The 22,500-nt window shown below is 43.6% G+C and overlaps 1 protein-coding gene across 1 annotated transcript in view; it reads right to left on the bottom strand.

Moving 5' to 3' along the window:
- Positions 1 to 22,120, bottom strand: part of LOC145417765 (minichromosome maintenance domain-containing protein 2-like) — a 149,744-nt gene extending 127,624 nt beyond the window's left edge. Inside the window, exons 1-2 of the mRNA XM_080286372.1 lie at positions 21,952 to 22,120; positions 3,508 to 3,869 (exon numbers count right to left, since the gene is read on the bottom strand). Of these exons, the coding sequence (XP_080142498.1) occupies positions 3,508 to 3,869; positions 21,952 to 22,120 (531 nt within the window). The remainder of the gene's footprint in view (positions 1 to 3,507; positions 3,870 to 21,951) is intronic.
- Positions 22,121 to 22,500: the final 380 nt, after the last annotated feature.

Raw genomic sequence — 22,500 nt, 5'->3', positions numbered from 1 at the left:
ATAGGTAAACGGTAAAATATTTGGATGGGAGACAGTAAAAGGTCATGCTTCACAAGGGTCTCTGACTGGTCTGCTTTTATATCTGTCAATGACATTCTCCAAATTACTGTATCATTTAATACGGAAAGTTATGATCTTTGCAGATGACAAAAATATACAGGAAAGTTTTAACAGCAGAAGGCTGCAATATTTTGCATGGAAGCATATCAGGACTGTGAATAAGAGCAATATCCTGAGAGTTACTGATTCAGTGTCAATGAACAAGCCCCCCCACCCCCCAGATATAGGGTAACATGGTGGTGGGATGAGGCTGCAGAAGCTGCAGTTAAGGAAAAAAGAAGGCTTTGGGGAGAATGGAAAAAGGACGGTAACATAGAGGAATATTAGGTTACCAAGCATAGGGTGGGAAATGAGGTATACTGGGCAAAATCTGAGTCTCAGAGACTTTTACTGGATAACTTAACTAGCACTGAAAGAAGGAATATGATATTTAAGAGGGCAAACCAGATGAAGAGGAAAAACAGGAATATTATAGGTGAGCAGTGTGTGAAAAATGATGAACGAAAGGTAGCGATGAACAGTGAGAATATTAAAGAAACCTGGAGAAAGCATTATCACCAGTTGCTGAATGAGGAGTTTGACTGGAACAGGGATGGTTTGAAGTCAGTGGATCCAGTGTTTGGCCCTTGGCCTTTGATCGATGCTGCTACTGAGTGGTGCAATAGGCAGGATGCAGTTTGGGAAGATGGCAGGTGTATCAGTGTTGATTGCTGAAATGTTCAAGGCCTCAGGATATAGGAACTGGGGTTAGTTACTGGTTTGATAAGTGCAATTATATATGAGTGTGTTTTTCCAGATGACTGGCTGAAGAGTGTGATTGTATACGTGTGCAAGGGGAAGGGTGATGCCTTGGAAAGAGGAAATTATAGAGACATAAAACTTTTGGACCTGATAATGAAGGTAATGGAGAGAGTTCTAGCAGGTATGTTTAGAGAAACAGAATATTGATGAGATGCTGTTTGGGTTTATGCCAGACAATAGGACAACTGATGCCATATTCATTGTTCAACAGCTTAATGAAAAATACACAGGAAAGAAAAGGGATCTGTACTTTGTTGATTAGGAGAAGGTCTTCGACAGAGTTCCTAGGGAGGTGGTGAAGTGAGCAATGAGAAAGCTTGGGATCAAGAAGTGGTTGGTTAGAGAGGTTATGGTTATGTATGTGGGTGCTCACGCCCAGTGGAGAATGAATGGAGATTTCAGTGATGAGTTTTCCGTGAATGTTGGTGTGCATCAGGAAGTCAGCCTTAAGCCCCTTAATGTTTATCATGTTGTTTGAAGCCCTCTCATGTGACTTTAGAAATGGACTCCCTTGGGAGATGATGTATCCTGATGATTTGTTAATGACTGTAGCGAATGAAATGGAGGTGAAGGAAAGATTCAGGAAGTGGAGAGATGGTTTGGAGCACTAGGGCTTGAGAGTAAATGCAGACAAAACAAAAGTGCTATTGTATCTAGGGCTGGTGGCGGTACTGTCATAGAGGGATAGTGGCCATATGTGGCATGGGAAGTAATTCCATTTGGTGCAATATCTGTGATAAGTGAGTGCATAAGAGATGTAGTGGTATTAGAGGAAGACTGCAACATAATGCTGATTTCATATGTGCAGTGTATCAGGGAGAGTGTACAGAGATTGTCAGGCATGAAAGTATTAATCTTGCTGAAAAGTCTCTTGAGCGTGTGGAAGAGTTTCGTTACTTGGGAGACACATTATGTGCTGGAGTTAGGGCTGAAATGAGCTCTGTGACTAGAGTGGGCAGTGGTTGGAAAAAGTTTAGGGCACTGTTGCCTCTCCTGACATTGAAAGGGCTCTCCCTCCATGCTAAGCAATTTTTGTATGCAATACATATTGGGAGTGCAATGCTGTATCAAAGTGAGACCTGGGCAGTAAAAGAAGAAGATATATGCAAGCTCAAACATACAGAAATGACAATTGTTAGGTAGATATGCAGTGCATCCTTGAATGCATGGTGTGGGGGACTAGGTTTATGATGGAAGAGTTGAGAAGAAGGATGAGACTGAAGTGTATTGGTGTTGTGATGAGGAGGGCTAGACTGAGATGGTTTGGGCATGTGGAGTGGATGGGGGATGACAACTGGGTGCAGAAAGTGAGAAATGTGAAAGCTGGGGGGTAGGGTTGCATGAAGCAGACCGAAAAAAGCCTGGAATGAGGTCATAGTAAGTGTTGCCTCAGGGATAAGGGACTGAATAGGAAGGCTGCCAGAAATCGAGCAGCATGGAGAGCCGCATTTAGGTGACCAAGGTCGATGCATGCAAGCATGTTGGAGCCTTTATAAACAAAATTATAGATATACTGTTCGTTTTCGTTTTCATTTCGTTTTTAAAGGCTCCAACATGCTTGCATGTGTTGGCCTTGGTCACCCAATGGCGGTTCTCCACACCGCACAATCCATTGCAGCCTCCCCGTTCAGTCCCTTAACCCCGAGGTCACACTTAATGACCTCATCCCATGTCTTTCTCGGTCTACCCCTCATAACCCCACCCCCAATATTAACACTTCTCACCTTCCTCACCCAATTATCATCCCCCATCCTCTCCACATGTCCAAACCATCTCAATCTACCTCTCCTCATCACAACACCAATACACTCCAGTCCCATCCTACCTCTCAATATATATTGTATATACTGTATATATATGTGTGTGTGTGTGTGTGTGTGTGTGTGTGTGTGTGTGTGTGTGTGTGTGTGTGTGTGTGTGTACAGTAATCTCTCAATTATCTGGACGTCCATTATCTGAACAATCCATTACCTGGACACTGTGATCTGGCTGTCTGAAACCTTTACTTATACATTTTTCCATTTTATCTGTACAAAATGCTTGTGTCCTGGTGGAAATTAAGGCCACGCGAACATTTTCGCCCTGCTGGGCTGTTTTTTTCAGGTCACTGCAGGGTATGGCCCTGCAGTGGTGACTGCTTGTCTGTGGTTGATGGGTCTGTTTGACCATGGTAATTTCTTGGCTGTGGTTTACAGGTGTGCTTGACCTGAGTAGTGTTAAACAACAGGAACAAGTGTTGTACGATGTACTGTAGTAGTCTTCACAATGGCTTTCAAAGTTAGGTTATGTACGAAGGGGGGCAAGAGGAGAAGTCCATTATCTGGACAGATCCACTTTCCTGACATGCCTTTGGCACTATTACATCAGATAATCAAGGGATTACTACTCATGGCCTTTGGTTCCTTCTTCCTCAAAAAAAAAAAAAAGATAGATAGATAGATATTGATATAGATATTTTCTTGCGACCACCAGATAATTTTACTAAAATTTTTGTAGAATATAACCCCTTTAACTTCAGTTTCAAAACTGCAAAACCTGAGGGAAACCAAAATGAAATGAAAAGTATTTCATAAACGTGCAGCAGTTTTAAGAAGAAATTAGGATATGGGTTCTGTCTAATAACACTGTTATACCTATGATACTGACCTGTGCTGGTGTAAGGATGCCTGAGGACTCACTGGTGAGAGAAGTATCAATCGGGAAGTTTGACGCCAATGACTGGAGGGTGAGGTTAAGGTCCATCTTATCTACTGTTATCTCCAGATCCACTGTGTTATCCAGTTGAATCTTACCATTTTTATTTTCAGCATAGAAAGACATGTGAGTACCAAGGTCAGGTAGTTTGGTCATGGGTCCTGGGGCACACTGATCATCACTACCTTCCATGTTGTCACCTGGAACTTCAGTCTTGATTTGGAGCATTGTGGCAACTGATGCAACATGCAGCACATGATGGAACACCCTCTGAGCCTCCATGGGATGGCACACTACCAGTTCTGCTAGCTCCTCTGTGGTGGAGTCATCCATATGAAACACAGTATTGAATAAAATGTGCTTTGTATAAGGGATGATGGCATGAACTTCCTATCTAAAATTACAGTACAAGATTTAATATCTTCTCCAATGACAGGAGAGAGCTACAAACTGAACAATCCTACCCACTAAGGGTAATTAAAGCTTGGCTTAAAAATTATATAGGTGTAGCTTTGAAGGAGAAAAATGAGTCATGGAAGAAGATGCTTCAGAGATGTGTACCTTTGGAAGTAAAGGAAAAAATGGATTCAGAAACAGACTTATAGGAGATTCAGAAAAAAAATAAATGTTAAATGGATAATAAAAGAAGCCAGAATACAAGTGGATGATGAGTATGGAATACAAATATGTCATCAGTACATGAATGATAACAGAAAATTGTATGAGACAGTGGATGTTGCTGCCGAATAACCCAATCTATCTGGCTGAGCAGACCCATCAACCACAGGCAATAAACAACTCTTGGTCATGTGCAGTGAACTGATGTTCCCTTGCTGCAGACAGCACCTCATCACAGCAAGGCACGGGGAAGAGTGTGGAGGTTTGGTTCCAAATGGATGCTGCATTTGTCTCTCCACCCAGTATACATGGGCATCATCACATGGTGCCCCTGGTATATGGTTATGTGGTTACCACCCAGTGTTGTAAATGATTTCCTGGATTACACGTAACCAGTAGGCACGTCACGCAATGTAGAGCCACGTGAAGTAGAAATAAGAGTAATAAAAATGACAGGCAGGATGGAAGAAATACGATGGGAGGAGAGCAGACACAGAGAAGGCGATAAAAGTGAAGGTAGAAGAGGGCAGCACTACATCATATGAGTGGATGATGTATGCTAACACCTACCACTACGTAAGACAGTAAAGAAAGCTAGAGGGCTGTAGGTGGAAGGAGGGGTGGGGGTAAACTTCAGAGTATGAATAGCTGGGTATTGGAAAATGAAGATGATGCAGTTGAGAGATGGAGAGAATATTTTGGATCTCTGGCAGCATCATATAATAAAGAAGAGGGTATGGTAATACAGTCGAGTTGTCTAATCTGCGGCAATATGGTTCTGGACCACTGCTGTCCTTTAGAAATTCCGTGGTTTACAAATAACATAACTTATGGGATAAATTACTTATGCTTCTGGCCCCTCGGCCAAGCTGCCACATATCAACTTACCTACACCCAACTGGTCACCTGCAAACACTAGCACACACTCAAATAATTACTCAATGCACATATTACTGGGAATAAAGAATATTAAACATTAAATAAACAATGTTCAAGGGTCTTACCTGACTCTGACCAACGACAATGCTTAAGTGGAAGGCGTGGGGGTGGGGATTCCATGACTAGAGGCAAACTAGGACCCCTCAGCATGAGGTAAGTGTGGTGGTGCATCATGCTGCCGATGCGTCAGCCTCGCCTCTTTCTCCTCAGCCTCCCTCAGGAAACTCTCAAAGTCCACTGCAGAGACAACTGATATGGTGTCATCATCATTCTCAGCTGTCTCCATGTCATCAGGTGAGTGCAAGGAGCCAGGCTGTGGCTCAGGTTGTGCTCCTACCCAGGCAAAGTAGTGGGTGGGCAGCTCATGGTGACGCTCGTTAACATGCCTGTTGTGCATTTCCTTGTAAAACACCACCGCTTTTTCCATACAGGCCACAAACTCATTACTCCTTTCTTCATTTCTCTAAAAGGCTAGCACTTAGGCCAGCTGTGGTCTCGCATCGTATCACGCTGGAAAAAAAAAACAAAAAATAAACAGGCCAGGTAGTCCTCAGAAATCGCGCTCGTGGACACTCTGGCAGCGAGGGGTGCAGGAATAAACAATACAGGGAAGTTGTGTGCGCACTTGCCACCAGGGAAGGGTTATGATTGGCTTCTCATTGCTTGTCATGCTTGCTTGTGAATGGCTGATGAACGCAGTTTGTGGCATAGACACACGCCATGAAAATCTCATCAGAAATGCGTCACTTTGGTGCCGAAAGTCCACAGCATGGTTCCTGCTATTTCTGGTTCTGAGCAAGAACCATGCCATGGATTAGAAAACCATGGCTTACAAACACGCATCTTATGCGATTTGACTGTACTGCACGTGTGAAGGGGAAGAGGTTCAGCAATCCTTTTAGCATTAATAAAGGTGCTGTTGTTACTGATCAACCCTTAATGTAGGTGTTGTTGTTGTTGCTGATCAACCTTGTCTGCTTGGCTGAGCAAATCCATCAACAGCAGGCAAGCAATTATCCCTGTAGGGTTGTCTCATGCAGTAAACCAATGTTCCCTTGGGACTGACAACATCTCACCACAATGAGGCATAGGGAAATGTGTGGAGGTCTACTTCCTGGATGGATGCCATATCTGCATTCCTTTACCCAGTTTACAGGGGCACCATACCAGGCTTCACATCACCTCATTAGATGGTTACCAATGTGTGGTTACCACCCAGTGCTGTAAGAGGTTTCCTGGGATACAGGAAACCATTAGGCTTGTCACTCTGTGTAGAGCCACCTGAAGTGGAAAGAAAAGTACTGTATAGTAATAAAAAGTGACAGAAAGGAAAGGAAAAGTAGGCACAGAATAGGGCAGACACAGAAACAGAACGATGAAGGTGAAGGAAGAAGTGGGAAGCACTACATTGAGTGAGCAGGGGATGATTGCCACCACCACCAACCAACTTAATACAGTATAAAGGTGCAAGACAGGGATGTGTTATGAAACCTTAATTGTTCAACGTAAACACTATATGGACAGAGTAGTCAGAGATGGGTTGAATGGCAACGATAATGTTCTGACAACAAACAGTGAGTGATCTGCAAACGATAGTAAATGAGTGCAATAAAGTTTGCACAAGAAGAAAACTTAAAGTGAATGTGATGGAAAGTAAGACAAAGCAATTGTCCCATATGTGAAAGGAAGAATGTGACACAACAGATTTCAGCAAACAGTAATGAGTAGCATGATGAAACATAGTAAAGTGCAGGATACTAAATGGACATGAAATACTTGTAAACAGTTATAAACATCTGGGAGCTACATTGTTTAAGTATGGCAACATGGAAGGTGAGATAAGAGATCATTGCAAGGATAAAGAGTAACTGGAGAGCATGGCTGTATTTACACAGCAGGAAAGCTAGTACTGTATGGAGGTTAACAGAGCCGTGTTGTGCAGCTGACACTCTTGTATGAGAATGAAATCTGGGCAGAGTCACAGAGAGCTATCTAGGCTGCTAGCTGTAGAAATGACCTTTCTTAGAACAGCTGCAGGCATGGGGAGGATTGAAAGTGAAAGTTAAGGTGAAAATTATTAGCATGATGGAATGGAAGCATGAACTATAAGAGTAAGATGGAGAAATGCTGAGTGGATAGAGAGGAATACAGTGAAATGATATGGACATGTACAAAGAATATACAATGCCTGGGTTCCAAAGAAAGTTTGTGAAACTGAGACTGAGGGTAATGTTGGTTGGGGCAGACTTTAAGTGGTATGAAAGAGGCAAACGGAACAGTATACTGGTGAAGATGTACGAACAGACGAGGTATGTGTGAGAGCTGAGAGGTGTTTGAGGATAAGGTAGCCTGGGAGCATTTCTGTCATGGCCATCCCTGTTTGGGGATTCCCACGAAGGAGCAAGACATTAGGGATGATGATGATGACAACTGAAAAGCATTGTAATGAACAGCTTGAGAGGGTAAAACATTCTTAAAGCACAGCCACCTTCGAGTTGTATTATGCATTATTTACTGGGCTACCATATTTTCAAAATGTGATTTTTGACGGTGGGGCATTAAATGAATTTTTAGTTCTCCCTAAGTATATGATAAGATCTACCATACAGGATGCTCCATATATAATGCTCCTCTTCCACTCTGCCCAGTGATTTTTATGCTGCAGGGACTGCTCAGCAAGCACTATCAATGTCTACTCTGCATCATTTATTTCCCACTCCCACGGCCACACCCACACCTGCAGACAGAGCTGTCACGAGACACTAAGTGCAGCCAGTGTAGTTTCTAATGCAGCATTATTTACAGGCCACCCTGTATTTAACCCTGTTACTCACAAACCCTCTGGTACAACCAAAACAATTTAGCCACTCTCCCTGGTACACTCAAACAACATGTCATACATTTTATAATGCCACCATGTACCAGATGATCTTATTCATCATACAAGGCATCTAGTTGTGATGCAACATAGTTCCTTGTTGAGACGTAGGACCACCTCTGCAGTATTGTTAGTATTCTTTTTTTTTTCCAACCTTTGAACTGATTCATTGACTGTAAAGGTGTACAGAAGTGCATTTTGAAGTATGAAAGGGATCCATTATTAAACAAAGAAATTACAGATATAAACAGGATGGGTTACAATAGGTTTGGTTCGGTTAGCATAAAATTGGTTAAGATGAGCTAATAATTTTGTGTAGGTTAGGATAAATAAGGTTAGGTTGCTCCAAAAATTTCTGGTTTCATTTGGTAGATCTGCCCCTATTTATACAGTACTCTGTATACCTTTACAACAATAAATATTTCAGTCAAGGAAATTCTGTGCCCAAAACAGCGTTCAAAGATGGCATCCGTCTGTCTTTAGAGTATCTCAAGATGTCATCCTCTGGAGCCATTGGGGGTTACCGATTTTAGACTGCAAGAAGTGACCAAGATAAACTTCCTATACTGTTGTTTGCAGATGATACTGTATTGTTATGTGAAGATGAAGGGGAACTGCAAGACTTGGTGAATGCATCTGGGAGAGTGTGTATGAAACGGAATCTAAAGATGAATGTAGAGAGGAGTAAGGTTATGGTCTTTGAGAGAAATGAAGTCACTGAATGTACAGTAGGGTTGGATGATGAGGAAATGGAAAATGTGAGTGCATTTAAATACTGTACTTGGGTGGTGTGATAAGTAAAGATGGATGTTTGGAGGGTTAAGTGCTTGAAAGGGTACAACAAGGAAGAAACGTTGCTGGTTCTTTGAAAGCAGTGATAAGAAATAGGGCAATGGGTATTGAAGTTACTGTGATACCAACTCTATATGGAAGTGAGGCTTAGAACTTGTTGAAAGAACACAAGTCAAACAGTGAGAGCAAAGGAAATAAGTTTTTTAAGGGGAGCATGTGGAGCTCATGGAGAGGTAGACTGACAAATGAAGAAGTGAAGGAGTGTTGTGGTGAGGATGTGGGTGTGATATAAAGCGTTGGGATAAATACACTGAGGTGGATCGGCCGTCTGGAGAGGATGGAGAGTGAGAGACTAGTGGGGAGAGTGTATGAGAGTGAGGTGGAGGGCAGCAGAGGGAGGGGGAGGCAGAGGATGAGATGGAGGGATGGAATGGAAAGGTATATGAGTGTGAGGGGTGTGAGCTGCGAGCAGGACAGTGAAATGGCAGAGGACAGGGTGACATGGAGGCGACCTGTTTGTGGCCACCCCTTACAGGATTAAGGCATCTGGCAACAGACAGAGATACTGTAATATACTAGGAGACAAAGGACCATCTCTTAATTTTTTTTTTTTTTTTTTTTTTTTTTTTTTTTTTTTAACTCCATCTCTGGTCCTCTATTTGCTGAAGGTGTGTGGCAAGTTCTTTTTTTTTTTTTTTTTTTTTACTGCATGCACAGTGACTGTATGTTTGCTGAAGAAGGTGTGTGGCAAGACCCAACTCCTTTTGTTGTATATGCACTCTGTATACCTTTACAGTATATATTTCAATCAATCAATCCTACCTTTGAACCACAACAGTGACTTTGTAATGGTGTACAAAAGCTTGTTTTTTATTATAAAGAAGGTCCATCAATAAACAAGGAAAATATGGTTACATATTACATACATGAGGGATAGATTAGGTTAGGATAACTTTGGTTAGGTTAGCAAAAATTTGTTACACTAGCATAAAATAGGTTTGGATAAATAAGGTTGAGTTAACTTCCAAAAATTTTGGTTAGGTTTGGATATACAGGCACTGATATGGGTAGCTTCGTTCTAAAATGGCGTCTGTCTGTCGTCATGCACCTCATGAATCATATTACACACAAATCATATTATTATGCACGAATATATTATCTATCTATCTATATACCTAGGCTGCTTCCCCCAAGGAAAGGGAGGTAGCCGAGACAGGACGACACACTCTCCATTTACTCATCCATTCAAACACATTCATTCACATCTTAGCCCCAAAGGGGAGAACGGACAGATCCTCACCGCACCACACCGCACAAGGGTCAACTGCGCAATGCAATCAGTGACATCCGCAGCAGGGCCCGACAGCAGAACTGGTTTACCCCTGCCACATCATAACAGACCCATCCCCTTACCCGCACCTGACCTGACTAGCTGATCAGACCAAATGCGGGAGATTATCCCCTCAGGGCTGCGTCATCACTTATTTATTCACAATTTCTCTCCATTTATTTCTGTCACTCACAGCCACTCTTTCTTGCTCAACAGACATCCCTCTCGCATCCAGCGCTCTCTTCACACTATCCATCCATCCTATTCGTGGTCTTCCTCTCAGCCTTACACCTCTCACATCAGATCTAGTTATCTTTTTCACCAATCGCTCATTATCCATTCTCTCCATATGCCCAAACCATCGCAACACCCTCTGCTCAACTCTACCAGCCATCTCCCGAACAACTCCAGTTCTCCTTCGCACTTCATCATTTCGCAACCAATCCATACGCGTCACTCCACACATACTCCTCAGACACCTCATCTCCATTACATTCAAACTTTTCCTCTCTGCTACACCCATATTCCATGTTTCAGCCCCATATAATGCAGTCGGTACCACGACACCCTCATACAGCCTTCTCTTTACATCCATACTAAGCGAACGACATTTAAACACTTTTTTCATTCCTCCCAGCACCTTTCCTACTTCATTTATTCTAAACTTCACTTCTGCATCTATTCTTCCATCCACAGCAACATGTGCCCCTAGATATTTAAAACAATCTACCTCCTCAAGCAACTCACCATTCAAAACTATATTCATCCCCCTACCATCTATCAACCTCGTACACTTCATCACTTTACTCTTATTCTCATTTCCTTTCAAATTCCTCCTTTCACACACCCTTCCAAACTCCTCTACCAACTGTCTCAATCTCTCCTCTGAATCAGTCACCAGTGCAATATCATCTGCAAACAGCAGCTGCTTCAGATTCCAATCTCCACCATCAACATTTACCAGACTCAGACCACCTAAAACTCTTGCATTCACCTCCCTTACAACACCATCCATGTAAATATTAAACAACCAAGGCAACATCACACATCCCTGTTGCAGCCCCACTCTCACGGGAAACCAATCACTCACAGCATTTCCCACTCTTACACATGCTCTACTATTTACATAAAAACTTTTCACCCCTTTTAGTAACCTACCATCAAGTCCATACAATCTTAAAACAGTCCACAAAGCCTCCCTATCAATTCTATCATACGCTTTCTCTAAATCCATAAATGCCCAAAACACATCCTTGCCTTTCGCTAAATACTTTTCACACACTTGTCTCACAGCAAACACCTGATCAACGCATCCCCTCCCTCTCCTAAAGCCACACTGCTCATCACTAATCACTCCCTCTGTACCCTCTCTAACTCTCATAATTAACACTCTACCATACACCTTATCTACAACACTCAACAGACTTATACCCCTAAAGCTAGTACATTCATACTTATCACCCTTGCCTTTATACAACGGGACCACACAAGCACTTGCCCAGTCAATTGGCACCATATCTTTCTCAAAGCACACATTCAACAATCTTACTAACCAGTCAACAATAGTCACTCCACCACCCTTCAGGCATTCCACAGCACACCCATCCATACCTGCAGCTTTCCCTGTTTTCATCTCCTTTACTGCCTTCTCCACTTCCTCCTTCGTGATCAAAGAATCATTCAACTCTCCCAACACATTTATTCCTTGCACCCTTCCATCCGCCACAATCTCAGCCACCCTTTCCTCCTCTACATTTAACAATCTTTCAAAATACTCTGCCCATCTCTTCCTTACTGCATCCATCTCAATTAACATCCTTCCATCCTCTGCTTTTACTCGTTCTTCCTTCCCAGACTCTCCCTTTCGCACCCTTTTCACCTCCTTCCAAAACATTTTCTTATTCTGTTGAAAATTCTCTGTCAGCCACCTACCCCACCTCTCATCTGCTGCCACTTTAGCATCACGCACAGCCCTTCTCGCTCTATTCCTCTTTTCCTCATACCTTTCATATGACATCTCATCCTTCCTCTGCAGCCACACTTCATATGCACATCTCTTCTCGGCCACAGCCATACTTACTTCCTCGCACCACCATTCACTTCCTTTTCTTACACCACCACCCACACGTCTCACACCACACACCTCTTCTGCATGCCCCACCACAGCACTCTTAAACAACTGCCATTCCTCCTCCACGCTGCCATTTTTCCGATCTTTCACTGCGTTCCACTCATCTTTCAATTTCTCATGATACTCTATCTTTTTCTCTCTTTTATCCAACTCACTCACTTTCAAAACCTCCCTGCCACACCTAACCCTCCTAGCTCTCACGAATAATATTATACACAAACATATCATACACGAATCACATGCATCTCATATTATACACGAAATCAGATGCACTTTTGAATGGTAGGTCGCCAGGGCACGATAATAACAACCTCAGAGTCGCGCGCCGCGACTATAGTGTATCTAACCTAGCCCTGCCCTAACCTAACATATACCCCCACGATTTCAAATGCCTACAATTGCCACTAAACCTAACCTTGAAAGCCCCCTCTCCATACCTATCAGACCTCAGTTCTTAACTAATATGCCAACAAGGCATATGAATATTGCACCAAAAGCTGTTGGCAGCAAACTTAGATCTAGGTGGTAACTTCATTAGATGACTGACTGAAATATTTATTGACTGAAATACTATAAATGTAAGATATGTGAGATTTGACTTAGCTAATGATAACCTAAATCATGGGGAATGAAAAAATATTATATTTAAGGTGGCAAATCAGATGAAGAGTGATAATCTCAGATGAAGAGTGATAATCGGGATATTATAGGTGAGCAGTGTGTGAAGAATGATGAAGGAAGGGTAGTGGTGAACAGTGGGGATATTAAATATGCACGGAGAGAGCATTATAGCCAGTTGTTGAATGAGGAGTTTGACTGGGACAGGGAAGGTTTGGAGCCAGCAGATCCGGTGTTTGGCCCTTGGCCATTGATTGACACTGCTACTGTGAGTGAGGCAATAGGCAGGATGCAGGTGGGGAAGGCAGCAGGTATGTCTGGGTTGACTGCTGAAATGCTAAAGGCCTCAGGAGATATAGGAGTGAGGTTAGTCACTGACCTGATAAATAGGATTATACAGTATATGAGTGTGATGTCCCAGATGATTGGTTGAAGAGTGTAATTGTAAATGAGTATAAAGGGAAGGGTGATGCCCTGGAAAGAGGAAATTATAGAGGTATAAAGCTTTTAGATCAGATAATGAAGGTAATGGAGAGAGTTCTAGATGGTATGGTATGATCAGAGAAAGAGTGAATATTGATGGGATGCAGTTTGGGTTTATGCCAGGCAGGGGGACCACTGATGCCATATTCATTGTTCAACAGCTTCAGGAAAAATATATTGGGAAGAAAAGGGATCTGTATTTTGTTTTTGTTGATTTGGAAAAGGCCTTTGACAGAGTCCCTAGAGAGGTGGTGAAGTGGGCAATGAGAAAGCTTGGTTTGGAGAAGTGGCTGGTTAGGGTGGTTATGGCTATGAATGTGGGTGCTCGCACCCAGGTAAGAGTGAATGGAGTTTTGAGTGATGAGTTTTCCGTGAATGTTGGTGTGCATCAGGGGTCAGTTTTGAGTCCCATGTTGTTTATCATGGTACTTGAAGCCCTCTCACGTGACTTCAGAAACTGACTCCCGTGGGAGACGTTGTATGCTGAAGATTTGGTGTTGATTGCAGAGAATGAAAGGGAGGCGGAGGAAAGATTTAGGAAGTGGAGAGATGGTATGGGGCACAAGGGCTTAAGGGTAAATGCAGATAAAACAAAAGTGATGATATCTAGGGTTGGTGGCGGTACTGTCAAAGATGAGGGAGAGTGGCCATGTGCAGTTTGCCACAAGGGTGTGGGAAGTAATTCCATTTTGTGCAGTGTTTGTGATAAATGAGTGCACAAGAGATGTGGTGGTATCAGAGGTAGACTGAGAGATAATGCTGATTTTATGTGTATGGTGTGTCGGGGAGAGCAGGTGGAAATTGTCAGGCGTGAAAGGACTGAACTTGCTGGTGAGTCTCTTGAGTGTGTGGAAGAGTTTTGTTATCTGGGAGACATGTTGTGTGCCGGAAGTGGGGCTGGAGCTAGCTCTGTGGCTAGGGTGAGAAGTGGTTGGAAGAAGTACAGGGAGCTGTTGCCTCTCCTGACATTGAGAGGACTCTCCCTACATGCTAAGGGGTCTTTGTATGCAGGATGTGTTAGGAGTGTAATGCTGTATGGTAGTGAGACCTGGGCAATAAAGGAGGAGGATATTCGCAGGCTCAGACATACAGAAATGACAATGATTAGGTGGATGTGCAGTGCGTCCCGGTGTGCAAGGTCTGGGGGGGCTGGGTTTAAGATGGAAGAGTTGAGAGGTAGGATGGGACTGGAATGTATTGGTGTTGTGATGATGAGAGGTAGAATGAGATGGTTTGGGCATGTGGAGAGGGTGGGGGATGGTAACTGGGTGCAGAAGATGAGAAGTGTTAATATTGGGGGTGGGGTTATGAGGGGTAAACCGAGAAAGACATGGGATGAGGTCATTAAGTGTGACCTCAGGGTTAAGGGACTGAACAGGGAGGCTGCAATAGACCGTGCAGTATGGAAAGCTGCCATTAGGTGACCAAGGCTGACACATGCATGCATGTTGCAGCCTTCAAAATTTAAATGATACCTGTATTAAAAAAAAAAAAAAAAAAAGACCAGTATATGTGGCAACCTATGAATTGTAATAAGAAAACAGTGAAAGACCCATTTCAACTGGAATTTTGGAAGACTGGCACCCCTGTGGTAAAGTGTGATTTTATTTGGTTCCAGTTAGCCTACATCTTAACCTTCTCCCGTACATTATTTACAGTATATAATTTTACTACTGATATAATTTGTATTACTGACATATATGTGGATAACTGACATATATGTGGATATCAATGGCCTGTCCAAATTCAATTATGGTGATCGTCTGAAAAACCTAGATGTGTATTCTGTAAACAGGAGACTGAACAGAGCTACCTTATTAAATGCTGGTAAATTTTTCATCACCAATCCCCAATTCCACCACATGAACTTTTTCCTGTCCGTTATTAACTCACACCAGGGGCCATAGGTTCAAGGTGGCCAGGCTCCACACTTCAGCCGAGTGTAGATGCAGGTTTTTCAGTATCAGATGTATAGAACTCTGGAATTCTCTGTCATATGATGCTGTCAGCACTGACTTGTTGTATCCTTTAAAGTCCCTCCACTCACAACTAGGTTACATCTTGTTTGATTACACTGAATAACTACGATTCCTAATCTGAAGTCCTTCTAGCACTGTAACTATCCTCCACATGGCACAAAACTCAGCCCCTACTCTCTTGTCTATTCTGATGATGATGTATATAGGAAATGGGGCTGGCATGCCAGCAGGTATGGGCTACCCTAATTCTTGAAAAGCAAATTCCTACCGAGCCATACTGTTAAACTGTACTAGGGTAGCCAACCAGGTGAGTAAACAGGCATAACAAGTAACTATGAATATGGGATGATGAGATAGTGATTTTGGGAGGGGACTTAAATGGTCATGTAGGTGAAGCAGCACAAGGTTATGAAGGAGTGCATGGGGGATGTGCGTATGGTCTAAGGAATGCAGAAGGGGAAAGGATACTCGAGTTTGGGGAGGCAACGGACATGATTGTGTGCAATACATATTTTAGGAAAAGAGACAGTAGGTTAATTACGTATGAGTCTGGGGGAAATAGCTGTCAGATAGATTATTTTTTGGTTAGGAGGGCCGATAGGAGGTTAGTGAGGGATGTTAAAGTTATAGGAAGTGAGGAGTGTGTGCAGCAGCACAAACTATTGATTTGTGATATGATGCTTAAAGAACAAGTGATGAAAAAGAGGGCTTATGTACCTAGGAGGAAAATATGGAAGCTAAAAAACCAAGTAGTAAGGGATGCCTTCTACAGCGAGTTGAGGAGAGTAGTGGCTGAACAGGGAGCTGTAGACAGAGGCATTAATGAACAGTACAGAGCCTTCAAGAACAATTTCTTGAGAGTTACTGATGTAACATGCGGTTGGACAAGAGGACCATCAAGACATAAAGTAACTTGGTGGTGGGATGGGGGTGTAGAAGCTTCAGTTAAGGAGAAAAGAAGGCTTTTCCGGGAATGGAAGAAGGGTGGTAGCAAAGAGGAATATTTGGCTGCCAAGTGTAGGACTAGAAGAGAGGTATACAGGGCAAAGTCTGAGTCACAGAGACTATTACTTGATAACCTAAATCATGGGGAAAGGAAAAATATGATATTTAGGGTGGCAGGTCAAGTGAAGAGGGATAATCGGGATATTATAGGTGAGCAGTGTGTGAAGAATGATGAAGGAAGGGTAGTGGTGAACAGTGAGGATATTAAAGATGCATGGAGAAAGCATTATAGCCGGTTGTTGAATGAGGAGTTTGACTGGGACAGAGAAGGTTTGAAGCCAGCAGATCCAGTGTCTGGTCCTTGGCCTTTGATTGATGCTGCTACTGTGAGTGAAGCAATAGGCAGGATGAAGGTGGGGAAGGCAGCAGGTGTGTCTGGGTTGACTGCCAAAATGATGAAGGCCTCAGGCGATATAGGGGTGAGTTTAGTCACTGACCTGATAAATAGGATTATTTATGAGTGTGTTGTCCCAGATGATTGGCTGAAGAGCGTAATTGTAAATGTGTATAAAGGGAAGGGTGATGCCCTGGAAAGAGGAAATTATAGAGGTATAAAGCTTTTAGATCAGATAATGAGGGTAATGGAGAGAGTTTTAGAAGGTATGATTAGAGAAAGAGTGAATATTGATGAGATGCACTTTGGGTTTATGCCAGGTAGGGGGACCACTGATGCCATATTCATTGTTCGACAGCTTCAGGAAAAATATATTGGGAAGAGAAGGGATCTTTATTTTGTTTTTGTTGATTTGGAAAAGGCTTTTGACAGAGTCCCTAGAGAGGTGGTGAAGTGGGCAATGAGAAAGCTTGGCTTGGAGGAGTGGCTGGTTAGGGTGGTTATGACTATGTATGTGGGTGCACACACCCAGGTAAGAGTGAATGGAGATTTGAGTGATGAGTTTTCCGTGAATGTTGGTGTACATCAGGGGTCAGTCTTGAGTCCCATGTTGTTTATCATGGTACTTGAAGCCCTTTCACGTGACTTTAGAAACGGACTCCTGTGGGAGTTGTTGTATGCTGATGATTTGGTGTTGATTGCAGAGAACGAAAGGGAAGCGGAGGAAAGGTTTAGGAAGTGGAGAGATGGTATGGGGCACAAAGGTTTAAGGGTAAATGCAGATAAAACAAAAGTGATGATATCTAGGGTTGGTGGCAGTACTGTCAAAGATGAGGGAGAGTGGCCATGTGCAGTTTGTCACAAGGGCGTGGGAAGTAATTCCATCTTGTGCGGTGTGTGATAAATGGGTGCATAAGAGATGTAGTGGTTTCAGAGGTAGACTGCGAGATAATGCTGATTTTATGTGTACGGCGTGTTGGGTTGAGCAGGTGGAGATTGTCAGACGTGAATGGATTGAACTTGCTGGTGAATCTCTTGAGTGTGTGGAAGAGTTTTGTTATTTGGGAGACATGTTGTGTGCTGGAGGTGGGGCTGGAGCTAGCTCTGTGGCTAGGGTGAGAAGTGGCTGGAAGAAGTTCAGGGAGCTCTTGCCTCTCCTGACATTGAGAGGACTCTCCCTACGTGCTAAGGGTCTTTGTATGCAGCATGTGTTAGGAGTGTAATGCTGTATGGTAGTGAGACCTGGGCGGTGAAGGAGGAAGATATTCACCGGCTCAGACGTACAGAAATGACAATGATTAGGTGGATGTGCAGTGCGTCCCTGCGTCCAAGGCCTGGAGGGGCTGGGTTTACGATGGAAGAGTTGAGAGGTAGGATGGGACTGGAGTGTATTGGTGTTGTGATGAGGAGCGGTAGATTGAGATGGTTTGGACATGTGGAGAGGATGGGGGATGATAATTGGGTGAGGAAGGTGAGAAGTGTTAATATTGGGGGTGGGGTTATGAGGGGTAGACCAAGAAAGACATGGGACGAGGTCATTAAGTGTGACCTCAGGGTTCAGGGACTGAACAGGGAGGCTGCAATGGATTGTGCAGCGTGGAGAGCCGCCATTAGGTGACCAAGGCCGACACATGCAAGCATGTTGGAGCCTTTTAAAAACAAAAAAGGAAAAAAAATAATGAAACGGTCTCCATAGAAAGTTGAGGGTTAATGAAGGCCTCGATTTGTTGCATATGTACTCTGTATACAAGTACAGTAGGCTCGCACAGTGTGCGTCACCAAAAATCATAACCGAAAACCTTGAATCCGCGAGTTTACCTCACAGAACGCGAGGTAGAGGCAAGGAGTGGCTAAAAAATGCCATGTTCTATTAGTACGCGACCACCCCTCACACAACGCATCACGTGTCATCATGTTGATGCGCAGAAATTCCCGGGCATTCTACAGCACTGCACAGCTTGGGGTACAAGGCAGCGGGCGCGCCATAACAGTCCTGGCTCGTGCACAGTGCGGATCCGCTCTCTACAGTTAACCTGTCGTGTATAACATGTGGCTTTTTTTTTGCTGCTCCATCCTGGCCTGTACTTCACCACACCATGGCTCCAACCCTAAAAGTTAAGAAACTTCTGACGCACGCCACCAAGTTAACGATCATTAAGGTGAAGGAGGAAGGTCAAGGAAATACCGCCATCGGGAAAGCCCTGGGACTGGCTGAATCAACAGCAATAACAGTGTGGAAGAACCGTGATGCCATAAGGGCTGTAGTGAAGACATATGGTGCCTCTGACCCAGACGGCCGTTCATGGGTGGGAAATCGTGCGATGACACTAATGGAGCAGTATCTTGCCACCTTCCTAATGAGGAAGGAGAAGAAAGGTGTTCCACTGAATGGAAGATTTATTCAAAACCAAGCCCAGTTCTTTTATAAGGCAGCATCTCGCAAGTTAAATATGGACAAACCTTTCAAGGCATCGGTTGGATGGCTGGACCGTTTTCTCAAGCGCATGGAACTCCGTCACGTCAAAGTGTCTTGTGAACGTGCCTCTGCCGACGAGCTGGCCGCGAGAGACTATCCTGCGATAGTTAAAGCGCTTCTTGAAGAGGGACAGTACACCAAGGACCAGATCTACAACTTCGATGAAACGTCATTATACTACCAGCCCATGCCCAAATCAACTTACATCACTAAAAGACAGAAACAAGCCCCCGGTCGCAAGCTCCAGAAGTGTAAGATGACGGTAATGTTTGCTGTAAACCTGTCTGGGAGCCACACGATGAGGCCAGTTGTTGTACACACAGCTTCACACCCAAGGTGCTACAAATACCTCACGAACATGGAGGCAAGTGGCGTGTACTGGTACAAGTCTGCAAATGGTTGGATGACCGGGAATATTATGCCAGACTGGTTAACGAGGCACTGCGTCCCCGATGCCAGGGCCAAGTGTCTGGAACTGGGCATTCCATTTAAGATGCTCCTTGTGCTTGACAGTGCACCAAGTCACCCTCCATACCTAGAAGATCTGCACAAGGATTGTCGTATTGTGTTTCTGCCACCCCGCATGAAGTCACTAGTGTAGCCACTGGATCAAGAACTGACCGCCACTGTGAAGCACTTCTACCATAAGTAAGTGTACGACTACCTACGCAGGAAGACCAACACACAAGAGGAGCTTCATGCCCTACAAAAAGATCACGACGAAGACCTCGATGAGGCACCTGCTCCCGTTCCATCTCCGCCAGCAGCTGTATCCCGACCCGCCACAGGGCCATGACTGTTGAGGCATTCTGGTGTCATTTTACAGTGAAGGACGCAGTTGAATTTCTCTTACAAGCCTGACACCAGATTACACCTGCAACGGTGAACCATGCGTGGCGAATGCTCGTGCCTCACTTATGCACCACCCAGGAGACGGCCATTCAATCACTGGCCAAGGCTAAGGCAACAACACTGACAGCAGCACAAGCTGTACCAGGTTTCAAGGACGTTACACTGGCAGACATACGAAAAGTGCACACTGCTAATGAGGAACAGCCTCCCGAGGAAGTGTTGCAACGGATAGATGAGGCTGACGCAGAGCCCAACACCAGGCAGAGTCAAGTTGAGCAGCCTAGTGTGATGAAGGGCAGGACTGAGCTGTGTATGTCAAGAATAAACAAGATCCTTGCTGCCATAGATAAGCTCAAGGAAGAGGTGAAGGAACAGGAAGTGAGTAGCCTAAGAAAGGAAGAAGTTCTGGTTGGTATCGACAAACTCTTCCGTTTCTACACAGACAGGCACAGGCAAGAAATCAACAGAAGAAGACAGACATTCATAACAAGTTACACACAGCGGGCTCAAGTTAGTGAAATTGAGGAACCAGCTACATTGTCTGCTCCTGTTCCTGTTGAGGAAGAAGAGGATGCACTCTCAGAAGTGTCAGCATTGGACTTCGAGGGGTTTATGGTCGAAGTGAGTGACTTTGAGGCTCCTGGGGAAGGTGCTCAAAAGGAGTCTGTGGAGGGAAGTGTTGGTGTGGCAGGAGGTGCGGCACAATAAGTGTTGCCGTGCCTCAGAACCCGTTATTTAAGTACATCAGGCCTGTTGTCTACTGTTGTTAAGGTGACTACCCATATTTTTGTTATTGTAGCTATATCTGTTGTTCAATGTCTGAAAAATATGACCTTTATTATGTCTCTAAGGGTCAAAAAATGTCCAGGTATGAGGGGGTACCACCCATATGTAATTTTTCCCATAAGATTATGTATTCACAATGCGCGAGGTCGTAGACCGCCCAATCTCCCGCACACTGTGCAAGCCTACTTGTACCTTTATGGCAATAATCATCTCAATCAGTCTAGTGGCACATCCTGTGTTTCTCATATGCCGTTGTCAAAATAATTTTCCTTTCAATTAGTCCCATCAGTACAATAAAAGTACATAACCTACAAGAGAGAACTAATATTCCTCATTCCCCAATCTGGATTTAAAAAAAAAAAAAAAGCCAATGGTAACATAAGTACATCATCATCGTGCAGGGCTAATATTTAATCAGACGGTGGCTACGAAGAGCAAGCAAATTTATAAAAACCCCAATATCCTGACATGACTCTCACCGTATATTACATAAATAAAACTGTAAACATACACTTTATGTGAAGCAGTTGAAGCATCTTACCAAATCAGTTCTTCCTGATAGTCTGTTATATTTTTCTGATGATTTCTGGGATGGTAAATAAAAGTTTCATGCGAAATCTGTTTTCCCGTTGTTACCACCCTGAAAACAGAAATTTACAAAAAACAAACTGGAGAAATATGAACTGAATTGGTAAGGTCCTTCTACTGCTTCAAGAGTATGTTTACCATAAAACAAAATAAGGCCTATGTGGTCTATCTATCTATCTATTGCCAGACGCCATAATCCCTTACGGGGTGGCCATTTGACTCTGAGTTATTTGTTTTACAGGGAGGGGCACTAACCCTCCACCAACGCACTTGACACGTAGGGAGCACGTGTGATTTGGTTATATGGATACCATCCAGCGTTGTAAATGGTTTCTTGGCTTACAGGAAACCATTTGTAACCACCTGTAACGGAAAGAAAAGGAATAAGAAGTGACAGGAAAGATAGGAGAAATATAAGGCCTATATGGTAATTCATATAAATCTGTGCTCGTAATACAATGCTTGGCCAAAAGGATCATCATTACGCTCTGACTGCAGAATGACCGAGGAAAAGATCAGGCGGCGTTACAGCACTGAAATATCATCAGAAGGCTTCCATAGGTTCGGAAAAAACATTACCATCTTACCGCTAACTTGGCGTAGATGCATCACGTTGATGTATACAGGGTTACTGTGAACTTTCGGTGGCTTAGGACGAGCTGCTCTAGCCACAAGCGCCGATCGGAGACTGTTAAGCCCTCCTGATTCGTCCAGCCATCGGAGCGCTGCCACACATAAGCTGTCCCCGCTGTTCATCTGAAATTAAAAACTATTTGTACAATGGAAGCGACGAAGTATTGCTGCCTGCAACTTTGCTCTTGTCTAATAATGCCCATACCAATGCACTGTATTCTATCTCGACAACTGTACGTGTTGATGCTGTAAAGCAGTGGTTCCCAACCTTTTTGGTCCTGAGGCCCCACGAGAAAATTATGAGAACCTCCTTGACCCCTATATAACTCAGATCGTATATTTATATATTTTTAATATTTGATATTGTGCAGAAAACGGTAATTACCCCAATATACTTAAGGCTAAACTAGCACAGTAAGGTATATTTCATACTTGATTTCTGTCAGGTTTTACCCAGACCAAATACCTTATAATATCTTATATTACCAATAAGGCCCATGGCC

This window comes from Coenobita brevimanus, chromosome 111 (genome assembly GCF_032717465.1).
Source record: "Coenobita brevimanus isolate Jiangsu-jjx chromosome 111, ASM3271746v2, whole genome shotgun sequence".
NCBI classification, from domain to species: domain Eukaryota; kingdom Metazoa; phylum Arthropoda; class Malacostraca; order Decapoda; family Coenobitidae; genus Coenobita; species Coenobita brevimanus.
This window is presented reverse-complemented; position numbering and strand designations above follow the sequence as displayed.